A 12,182-nucleotide genomic window follows, 5' to 3' on the forward strand; every position below is an offset into this window, starting at 1 on the left:
CAAGGGAAGGTTCTGAAATGTTTATAACTTTGTTCAAATAAAATCATTTAAGAGTAGGATAGGCCAATGATGAATATAAGGCCATCTTGTTATCTCATGACCCGCTGACATCAGGGAGCACTGAATATGCCTGAAACTGAATATTATTGAATTCTCATTACACCTTACTGTGTACCATTAGACCTATATTCACAAAGAGACAGACTACAGAAATTAACTACAGTCAAATTAAATTTCATCTGGTATACTAACAAGGGAGGGGGTTGCACAAGACACCAGAGTCAGATGAATGGAGAGATCTTTGGAGGGGGAGGTTGCAGGGCTGGAGGAAGTTACAGAGATATGGAGGGCTAAGGACATGAATAAAGTAATAGTTGACATTTACAGATATTTGATGAGATAATCAGCAAAGGAATGTATTGATCTATTTTTAACTTCTCATGTGGATTCATTATAGATATTGCAACCACTGAATTTGTGGAACTTAATATTGCCTAGCTTGTAATCAAATTGTTGCATTTTAAAGTGCAAAATCAAACAACGTGACTAAATCTTAAACCTCAGAAAAAGTCATAAAAAAATAAGTTAATTGGGACAGGTCATGCTTGCTCCATCTCTAAAAATGCTTTACTGGTATAAAGGAAAGAGAGTACTGATCAATGCTCATTAAAAATAAGCTCACGATTGGCAACATAGCGGAGTGTAGGGTAGCAAAAAACTAGCAAGTGCTAGGAAATCAGAAGAAGTATTCCCAGTGCACAAATCCACCACAAGGTCAAGAGCTCCCAACTCTTTACAATCTCGGGCTGAAACTTTTCATCATTTAAACCAAAATAATTTGCACCTTCTTCGTGCATGACAGAGTTGGGAGCTCTAGGTTGGTGTAGTGCAGTGAAAAAGCACAAATTCATGAAAAGCAAGTACAACATCACACTACTCTAGAGAACACATTAAAGCCTAAATCAAAATTCAAGGCAGAAAAGTTTAAAAGCAAGCAGAATAGTTCAACAACAAGGTGTCACGGGTCATTATGCTCCCAATTCGTACTGTTTAAGATCGTGTCCTAAAAATAAAAAGTTCTTAATGATCAATATGAACAGAATTCTAAAAATTGTTGTTCTGAAGACAATGCGTAAATTTAATTTGTGTACAACCATTGTGCAATTGCCATGCAACTTGGTGTTTTTAAATATAGCTTAGGGAACAGACCGGGCAACTCTCGTTAGCTGAACCTATTCCTGCCTGCCTGCAGACTGAAACCACTCACCACATGTTCAACACTTTCTGGCAGCTATACAAAAAGGGAAGAAACAAACAAAAACAAAAAAGAATCAAAACCAGAGCCCATAGTGAGAACACTGCTCTCAAAAGCGTAAACCTAACAGCTTTCTTGTGCAAGCTTTAGATCTACACAAGCAACACACAACAGACACCGAAGCAATTTGTTTTTAAAAGAACCAAAATGACAGTTAAGCAAGAACGATTCTTAGAGCCCATTTTTAACAGGAATCAGAGCCTTTTAACAAGGAAAATCATCTGAGACTTTCTTCTTCACAAGGTACTAGTGTTTTGCAAATGAGGGATTCAGTTCCACTTACTGTTTAAAGCTTAGATTCAAAGCATTTGAATTTGAGGCCATGAACAATTATACTGAAATTATGTCCTGGCACCTGGTTGCATACCTTGTTCCATAAACTGGGAAATACTTAAAAACAAGGCCCCTAAAAAAAACCCGAAGGACACTCCCATTGTTAAGGCATTGTTATGCGACAAGTACCTTTTTGAAAGTAATGTGGAGCTGATGGACCAGAGTTACATAGCTGACTTTGCATTACTCTGTGCAGTTAAATTTTAATGATAGGACAAAGCCACTGTCCTATCGGCTCTTCACTGGCATAAACAGGTTTTAGGGAGTTCTGTCTACTGGACCATCTGCAAACTGTGTAAGTTTGTTTCATTCTGGACCCAAGTGATGAGATCATCTCTGGGGGGGGGGGGTGGTATTACAACCCATTACCAATGCAGAGGACCACATCGATGTAAACTAGTATAATTTCTCCTTTGACTCCACTCACTTCCTCCAAATAAAAGGTGCCGCTATGGGAACCCTTATGGGTCCTAGCTTTGCTTGCCTTTTCGTGGGTTAAGTGAAATATTCTTTGTTCCAGTCCTACTCAGGTACCCTCCCTCACCTCTTTTTCCGGTACGTTGATGACTGTATCAATGCCGTTTCCTGCTCTTGCCCCGAACTGGAAAGTCTCATCAACTTTGCTTCTAATACCCACCCCTTCCTCGCCTTCATGTGGTCCATCTCCAACTCTTCCCTTCCCTTCCTTGACTTCTCTATCTCCATTTCTGGGGATCGGCTGTCAATCAATATCTACTATAAGCCCACCAACTCCCACAGGTATCTGGATTACACTTCCTCCCACCCCACTTCCTGTAAGGACTCGATTCCATTCTCCCAATTTCTCCACCTCCGTCACATCTGTTTTGACAATGCCATCTTCCACACCAGTGCTTCCGAAAGATCTTCCTTTTTCCTCAACCAAGGATTCCCCTCCACCATGGTTTACAGGGCCCTCGACCATGCTCGCCCCATTTCCCGCACTTCTGCCCTCGCACCTTGCCCTCCCTCCAAGAACTACGATAGGGTCCCCCTTGTCCTCACCACCCACCAGCCTCCACATTCAACGGATCATCCTCCACCATTTTTGTCCCCTCCAGCGCGATGCCACCATTAAAGAGACCTTCCACTCCCCTCCCCTTTTAACATTTCCAAGGGAACACCCCTCCGCGACACCCTGATCCACTCTTCAACCACCCCCAACACCTGCTCCCCTACCCATGGCACCTTCCCGTGCAAGTGCACCTGCCCTTTCACCTTCTCCCTTCCCACTGTCCAGGGCCCCAAACACGCCTTCCAGGTGAAACAGCGATTTACTTCTTGCAATTTAGTAGACTGTATTCGCTGCTCCCGAGGCGGTGTCCCCTACACTGGGGAGACCAAACACAGATTGGGTGACCGCTTTGCAATTTAGTAGACTGTATTCGCTGCTCCCGAGGCGGTGTCCCCTACATTGGGGAGACCAAACACAGATTGGGTGACCGCTTTGCAATTTAGTAGACTGTATTCGCTGCTCCCGAGGCGGTGTCCCCTACATTGGGGAGACCAAACACAGATTGGGTGACCGCTTTGCAATTTAGTAGACTGTATTCGCTGCTCCCGAGGCGGTGTCCCCTACATTGGGGAGACCAAACACAGATTGGGTGGCCGCTTTGCAATTTAGTAGACTGTATTCGCTGCTCCCGAGGCGGTGTCCCCTACATTGGGGAGACCAAACACAGATTGGGTGGCCGCTTTGCTAAGCAGCTCTGCTCAGTTTGCAAACATGACCCTGAGCTTCCGGTCACTTGCCATTTTAATTCTCCGTCCCACTCCAATCTCTCTATCCTCGGTCTCCTTCACCGTTCTAATGAAGCTCAATGGAATATTGTGGAACAGCACCCCATCTTTCGAGTAGGCATTTTATAACCTTCCCGTCTCAACAATGATTTCAATAATTTCAGATCATAACCACTGGTCCTATTTTTTTGGACAGCAGGTGCTGGCAATGGTTCTGCTGCTGCCATTTGCAGCTCCTCTAGACCCATCTTTTGTTTCTTTATTTGCCCCATTATCACAACCTTTTGCCTTGCACCATCATCCCTTTTGTCATTTAATGACTCCTACCCATCACCCTATCACATACCTTCCCTTTTGTTCTTTCCTCCCCTCCCCCCTTTCCCTGCCTCTGTACTTGCTTAAAAGCTGTTACATCGCTAACTTCTTCCAGTTCTGACGAAAGGTCATCGACCTGAAACGTTAACTCTGTTTCTCTCTCCACAGATGCTGCCTGACCTGCTGAGTATTTCCAGCATTTTCTGTTTTTATTTCAGATTTCCAGCATCCGCAGTATTTTGCTTTTGTTGTAGTATAACTGGCCTAGAAGACAATTGAAAAATACCCTCGTTTTTAAGTTCCACAGAAATGGATTTGTTGCATACTGACAAGCTACAACTTCAAAGACTGGGAAATATTACAAAAGTATCAGAAAGGAAATTGGGGAGAAGTCATTTAAAGGCCTTTGGGATTTTTTTTCATGGCATCTTCCAATTTACAGTAATAAGCAATATCAGTTTGTGAAAATGACAACATGCAGCAATTTACAGTGAAGTAAAACATGAACATACTTTGTTTCATCCATAACTTCCACTTCAGCTGGGGCTGTGATTGGTGCGTTGGAGTGTCCTGCTGTAGGATCGTCTGTATTCAATTCTCCATTCGTTGAACTAACCACCTGAAAACCAAGTACAGCCAGCAGGAATTAACAAAATTGTATAGTTATTTACTTAATCATCTTTTCTAAAATGAGTTCCAATTTTAAGCAACCGTCCCAACAGCTAATATTTAATGTCGGACAAGTAATTCATCTCTTAAAATCCAACGGTTTAAAAATCACAACCACGACTTTTAATTTACTATCAAATTTCTGTTGCCCTCTTCACTTTCTTTTATTCATCTCTTCCATTGATGAGACCAAGAGCAAGATCCCAGGCATGCAGATCAAATCCTGGCATTTAGTGGCACAACGGATTGAAAGAGGGACCACCACCTTTTGGCAATAAAATGCAAGGTAATTATTTAGCCATTAATACTCTGTCTCTATAACATGCTCTTCTTCTGGAGGCCGTTGATGAGCACACTTGATCAACAGTCTCTTCCCGTTTGGCGTTGCATCAGAGATTGATCCCGTTGCATCAAACTTGCGATCACTGTCATTTGATTGGCTGGAAATAGAGTATTTAAAATTGTTTTTCAGCTAAGTTGTTTAATGCTCTAAAATTGCAGGTGGAAGCAGACGGAGCAAAAAAGAGAAGAGATTTTAAGCTCGTCAGCATCACACTGCATGAGCTGAAAACCAACAAACCCAGGGAAACAGGAATTTTAACAATTAGGATTTTAGCTTTTCAGCACTGAATTTTAACAAATGCCATATTAGTTGTCGGGATCTGCATAGTATGCCTTTGGATTGACATTTAAACAAAGTCATATTAAAAGAAGAGAAGTAAAAACATTCTTAATATAAAAATGCTGATTGCATTGTATATGTAATAGCTTCTTTAGGTCAAAAAATTAGGAAGAAAACATTCCAAGGCAAGACTCAGCTGCCACAAGAAGACACAATGGCTTTAAACCTATAGTTATTTCAATTTGATCAAAGAAAATGTAAACTGGCCCAAAGTCGTCTTACCCAATTAAATTAATTTATAGGTTCTTTAAAAAAAACAGAAATGTATTAAAATCCCCCCCACTAATCACCCAGTGTGAAATTCAATTCTCTACCAATTTCACAGAAAAGTCCTGTTTATAAATACAACATTGCACACTACACTCTCTCTCCTCCCCCCCACCCTAAACATACAGGGCTAAAAATTCGGTGGCACCGCGTTTGGGGCACCAAGCTCGCCTGGGCGCCGGTAGTCCTGCCCCAGAATTGCCGGGAGCGCCAGCCCGATATTCAGTTTCAGCGCCCCAAGAGGGACGCGGGGCGCTGCTCGAGGCGCCCCGCATCCCTCTTGGGGCGCCGAAACTGAATATCGCAGCGCAACGTGCCGCAGCGCCACACGCTGCGGCACAGTGCGCTGCAGTACTGCAGGCCTTCCTCCCCTTCTTAAAGGGGAGGGGCCTGCACCAGCGTGATCACCGATCGCGAGTGCCGGCAAAAGAGCCCGGCACTGAGGAGAAGTGCCGGGCCCTCGGGACACAGCCCGCACTGCCCGGGGGGGGGGGGGGGGGTGGAAATCAGGAGGCCGGGGAGGGCGGCGTGAGGAGGTGCTGGCAGGCGGCCACCGAAAAAAATGGCCGCCCCGCACCTCCCCTTTAATTAGCGCCACTACCGCCACAGGTAGGCCCCCCTGAACCGGTCGCGATTTGCGACCGGCGCTACGGGGGGGGCACGACCCAAGATCGCGTTCGGGGCGGTAGCGGGGCACTGCGCACACCGATGACGTCATCAGTGGCGGCGCAGGGCTACAGGCTAACGCCATTAGCGCCCTGCTAAATTTCGCAGGAGGCGTGGCCAGTGGCGCTAAAGCCACTGAGTGCCCTCTTTAGGCGCTAACTGGTGGCGCAGCCCACCGAATTTCTAGGCCACAATCTTTTGTTCAGGTCAATTTATCAGACAGGTCAGGTAAAAGTGAATTCCGTCCATATCTGGTGTACATGTAAATCTTAAGATATTATTGATGAGACAAAAAAAATACGAAGAACATGTCCACAGGACTGGTGAATCATTAGTGAATGTAAAGATGCTTTTACACTGGTACTCGTTTAGTCCATTCTGAGGCTCCCCACAACCATACTGCTCTTGGAAGGTAAGAGCTCACTGCTGCTTTCTCCCAAAAGGACTTTTTTTGTTGTACTAAATGAATGAAACCGCACCAAAGGTGTAGATCATGAAGAGGAGTCTTTATCCAGTACTTATAACTGGAACAGCAGAATCATAGACCCATAGGTAGCCCAAATTGAACAAGTGCCAATGTTAAAAGTACAGGTCCCAGGTCAGCTTTTTTGTATCCTAAATTCTAAAATCTGCTTTTTTTTGAGGGGGGTGAGGGGGGAGGGAGATAAAGAGCAGTATTCTGCTAATTAATTAGCAAATCAGCCAACTACTGCCAATTTTTTTCATTAAAATATGCAGATCAATCAAATGCCCCAGAAAACATTTCTTACTGCCTCCATATAAAAACTAAGCCACAGTGGAGACAGTTTTCACTGTAAACATTCGGAGTTGTCAAGTAAGAAAACTGTTTTGATGGAAGCATGAATCAAAATCACCTGACATTGTCTACATAGCTTTAGCTTTTTTAAACATATGTATTCACACTACTGCAGGGGGAGAAAGTGACAGATAGAGAGAAATCCAAAGCAATTTGCATAAAAGGGTCACTACTCATCAGCAGCAATCATCATGCAAGTCTGATACTGGGAAAAGACTGAATTTTACTTCTAAAATCTCAACTGGCAAAAATTCTACCTCATTAAAGCAGCATACATTAAAAGCAGAATAAAACATGAGCAGTGAGTGTGTGAAAATAATCTCAAGGGGCCCAAATAACTTGTAACAGTGGTTTACTGTCATCTGAAACCCGAGAGGACGTTTTTATTGTAATCACTCCAGTTCTTTTAAATACATCTTCTAATCTATAAAAAACATCCGTAAGCAGAGTGGGAGAGTCCGAAAAAAGTGTTTATGCTGTAGTGCAGCTCCTCGTACCCCCATGGGAACCCAGTCTCCGAGCCTCCCACCAGCACCTCCATGGAGATGTCAAGCTAGATTTGACTGTTGCAAACTCACTCAGCTACTACGTGACGAAAGACAACTGAAAACACAACCAAGAAATTATGGTGCAAGACTATATATTCAGTTTTTATGTTTCACATACATGCAGTGCTCCGTGAAGAGACTAGGCATCAGCCATGGCTCAGTGGGAGCACATTATCTAGGCTGACACTTCAGTGCAGTATTCATGGGTGTTGCACTTTCAGAGGTGCCACCTTTCGGATGAACCAAGGTCCAGTCTGCCCGTGGTGCACGTAAAAGATCCCACGGCACTATTCCAAGAAGAGCCGGGGAAGTGTCCTGGCCAATATTTATCCCTCAACTAATGCCTAAAACAATAAAGGTCTAGTCATTTACTTTATAACTGTTTGTGGGATCTTGTGCCCAAACTGGCTGCCGCATTTCCTGCATTACAACAAGGACTACATTTCAAGTAGATCATTGGCTGTAAAACACTTTGGGACTCCTTTTCCTGATATGCAATTCCTATGGTGCTCCTTGCTTCCTTTAGAGACAATGGCCTAGAAAGTTGTCTTGGGTAGTGGTGCAAAACGGACGATATCGGATTGTCCGCCCGTTATACGCAGCACCTGATATTCAGTCCATTGCAGTCAATTTGTAGCCAATGAATTACTTCTGAAGTGGTGTCACTATTTTTATATAGGAAACCATGGCAACCAATTTGTAGACAGCAAGGTCTGACAAACAGCAATGAGATAAAAGAAAGAGCTTTTATATAGCGCCTTTCACGACCTCAGGATGTCCCAAAGCGCTTTACAGCCAATGAAGTACTTTTGAAGTGTAGTCACTGTTGTAATGTACAGTAATACCGTTTAATAACATTTTTTTCCTGAATTTGGAAGGATTGTCCACCATACATATGAACTGTCAAATATGCAGGGGGAAGAGGGGCAAAAGAAGATGGAGAAGAAGAAAGAGAGTGAGGAGAGAAAAAGAAAATGAAAGGAACACGCATCCTCTTTTGGAGTGAGGGACAATAGTGGAGTCATTCTAAGCTGCTCGCACAACTGCCTAGATCAAGACATAGACCAACACGCATACCCAGATCAAGAGCAACAATGGCAGAAACACCTCACTTCCAGGTGTAGCAATCCAACGTGAAGGCGAGTTTGGCCAATTTCGACCCTGCTCCAAAAGTAAGCATGCATCGCATATATCACAAACTTGGAACATTCAAACAGAGAATAGGGTGGCCATAATGGAAAGTGGAACATTTCATCTCTCAGGGGTTGAGCTAAGCCACATTGTTGGCGAGTAGTAAAGGGAACTTTAATCTGCAACTGATCATATTCTACCTGACCTTGAAATGGAAAACTGCCCATTCCATAGCAATGATATACATGTTGAAGGGCACAAAATGTGACCAAAAAGAAATGGACTGTTGTGTCAAATTTAAACACAAACACCCCATTACATGTTCAGTTCTGTAAATTTGCTGGAGTATTGGAATTCTGTATTTGAAATTAGCAGCACAGAACTAAACTTCCAACTTCATGAACGAAGCACACAAACAGGTTCTGTTCTAGGATAGAATGGATACTCATGTGTATTTCATTCTTAATCCTGCTGAGAGGAAAAGCCATTTGCCAGGGGAAAGAAAGGAGGAAGAAATAAGAAGGTGATATGTTCTCCTCACAGGCAACATGAATGGGATCTAACTTGTCTTTTCAAGTCTAATTTGATGGTCAACAAACTTAAAACAGTCTTTACAAAGATAATTAGTGCTAGAATAAGTATCTTGTCATAATCGGTTATTAATATTATTATTCATGATGTAAACTTAAATTTTTTTTTTGCACTGATAAATTTACCTCAGCACACACCTGTATTTTATTTTCACCACTACTTTCCAGAAAGACTAAAATATATTGTACACTCATTGACAAAATACCTTGTTGCTGCCAGAAGGTAATGGGAAATGGGCATATCACATAGGAAAATCACTAAAGACCATCAGCAGGCTAAAAAAGTGTGAAGTTACCATGCTTTACAGAAAATTAATAACTTGCATATAAATCATACCTTCAATGTAGAAAAAAGCCCTAAGGCGCTACACAGAAGCAAAATCAGAGAAAAACAGGCGGTGAGCCAAAGAAGGAGATATTGAGAGAGGAGACTAAAAACTTGCCGAAAGAATGGGTTTTCAGAAGGCTTTTATAGGAGGAGGGGGAAGTGGAGAGCTAGAGACAGTGCATCTAGACAGCTGAGGCGTTGCTGCCAGCCCCCCAAATTTAAGATTCAAACTTCACACCTCAAATTTAAGATTCTCATCCTCGTCTTTAAGTCCCTTCATGGCCTCACCCGTCTCCGCCTCTGGAACCTCCTCCAGCCCTGCACCAGTCCCGGAGAACTCTGGTCTCTTGTGCATATCCACCTCCCTTCACCCCATCATTGACAACTATGCTTTCAGCCACCTAGGCACCAAGGAATTCCCTGCCTAAGCCCCTCCACCACCTCTCTACATCCCTCTCCTCATGCAAGACCCTCTTTAAAAATCCACCTTTTTGACCAAGCTTTTGCTCAACCTTCCTTTTATCTTATGCCTCTGTGAAATACCATGGGACATCTTTCTACGTTAAAGGCACCATATAAATGCAAATTGTAATTGTTGGTGAATTAATCCAAGATTAACCAGTGTACCTTCAAAAGGAATAGACACTGAACCATTAACACTTGAATATTCACAAGTTTAAATGCTAGTGAATGCAAGTGTAAACTCAGCGTCTCACCATGGTAGTGATAAGATGTGCTTATTTAAAACCTACTGACAGCGCAAAAAAAGACACAAAATTTCTCTAAACAAAATCACACTGATGCTGGAAATATTTTTTTTCACAGCATAATGAACAGTAGTCAAGTGTTACATTTTAAACAAATTTCATTTTGCATGAATCTGTGATGCAACTACAGTACATAAAAACAGAAGTGGAGAACAGAGTGGGTAAAGCAACAGATCTGCAGTTTCATACTGCCACTGCTGTTTCTGCACTCCACACATAATAGATGCATGCATTAAGTATGAAGGGCATGCATGCATCCACTAACCATTCCAGAGACGTTCATGCTCATCACCCATACCAGTGCAGGAGAAAACATCCAGCAACTTCTCATGCAACTGGGAATTAATATTGGATTCAGTGGACCAGAAGTGGAAATGCTGGGGCAATAATAATTACTTTCTACCCCTACAAGCTATTGGTGCGTTGTAATTATTGTGACAAAGTTTATTAAATATCACAGTGCCAGAACATTTTATATATACATATCTATCTCTATATATGTATATATGTACATATACATATACACACACGTGTATGCGGTATTGCATTCCAGATCATAACAACTCGCTGCATAAAAAAAAATTCTCCTCAATTCCCCTCTGGTTCTTTTGCCAACTATCTTAAACCTGTGTCCTCTGGTTATTGACCCTCCTGCCAGTGGAAACAATTTCTCCTTATTTACTCTGTCAAAGCCCCATATAATTTTGACCATCACAATCCCAGCTTTTCCAAGCTCCAGTCTCTCCACATAGCTTTAGCTCCTCATCCCTGGTATTGAATGTTCCATTTGAAATGGGTTAGAAGGGCAGGGCCTCATTGGACCAGGCACGCAGACATAATTCAGTCCCCATTATTTGTCATGCCCCTCCACTGGCTGGACAGTGTAATTACAACATGACAAGTTTATTTTGGGAAATTCCATTCTAAGTGTGGCCAATGAGATTTATAATAGATCCATACATTTTGTCAACTTTTTCTAAGAAATTTATAAAAAATAAAAATTGTTCTTTATTTCTGCCCCTGAAGTCATCCTGTGCCATGTATCTTCTCCATGCAAGTCACTGAGCTGAAAACCTGCTCCCAAGGCTTCTGGCATTATTGCCATATAATCAGCCTCATACACAAGGACAGCTCAGGGTGGCAACTCCTTCCTTGTGTGCAAGCTCCTGGGCTCCATTCAATGCTTCATCACAATGGCACAGATGGGACTGGCATCTCAACTTCTGGCAAATAATCAGTTGTCATTTCAATTACATGCTGTCAATTGGATATAGTTGGATGTAAACTTCTAAACACAACTACATCATAGGAATCCTCCAACACATCCAGTTAAACCAATGTTTAAAATTAAATTCTTTTTCCACGATATGATAAAAATCAAAGCCAATTTGATGCTGTCCAGGCTAGGCTGGCGCAAAACATTTAAACAGGTTATACTGGTTAAAAGTGACTGTAAACACCTCTAGAGGCCCTGATCTGTGATTATTTCAGGTACTCATATAATCACATACATTTCAACATAGAAGATGGCCATTTTGTCCATTATGCCTCTGCTATGGACTTTACAGATAGAGACAGGGTCGAAGACCTTAGACTGGTTCGACAGAGATCTATTTTGTAATAGTTCTTAAATGTTTTGATTTTTAACGTCAGGGAGGGAGCAAATAAAGACTTTTGATGTATTATGTTACTGTCTTGGTACATATATATATATATAAATATTTTTTGGTGCAGGTACAGAAGGTGACCATGGATGCAACTATATGGTGCTCACAGAAGCAAGACCCCTGGTTTAATCACACAAGCATGCAGGGAGGAGAGGGAAACAAGCAGAAGAAGCAGAAAATACCTGTACAGAACCACCATGTCGGTCAGCTGCCAGGTGAGCTCTCAAGTGATGGGGGTTGGCCTGCTGAGTGTCCCAAGCTCCCCTGTGGTCTGCTGACTGCCAATTTTTATTTTATAAAGCATGCATGGAAGAGAAAGGAAGAAAAAA

At 42.5% G+C, this 12,182-nt stretch overlaps 1 protein-coding gene across 7 annotated transcripts in view; it reads right to left on the bottom strand.

Moving 5' to 3' along the window:
- Nucleotides 1-849: 849 nt before the first annotated feature.
- LOC147124406 (casein kinase I) overlaps nt 850-12,182 on the bottom strand; it is a 324,138-nt gene continuing 312,805 nt past the window's right edge. For 4 of the 7 annotated variants that reach the window (XM_085986594.1, XM_085986611.1, XM_085986603.1 and 1 more), the window contains 3 exons: nt 12,036-12,131; nt 4,234-4,340; nt 1,191-1,291 (listed from right to left, as the gene is read on the bottom strand). In XM_085986594.1, coding sequence (XP_085842720.1) covers nt 1,264-1,291; nt 4,234-4,340; nt 12,036-12,131 — 231 coding nt within the window. In that variant the 3' untranslated portion in view covers nt 1,191-1,263. Of the gene's footprint in view, nt 1,292-4,233; nt 4,341-12,035; nt 12,132-12,182 lie in introns of all 7 variants that reach the window. The other 3 variants (XM_085986622.1, XM_085986651.1, XM_085986642.1) reach the window with 3 other exon arrangements.

This window comes from Somniosus microcephalus, chromosome 1 (genome assembly GCF_052327205.1).
Source record: "Somniosus microcephalus isolate GS21.2 chromosome 1, FLI_Smic_1.0, whole genome shotgun sequence".
Lineage (NCBI taxonomy): Eukaryota > Metazoa > Chordata > Chondrichthyes > Squaliformes > Somniosidae > Somniosus > Somniosus microcephalus.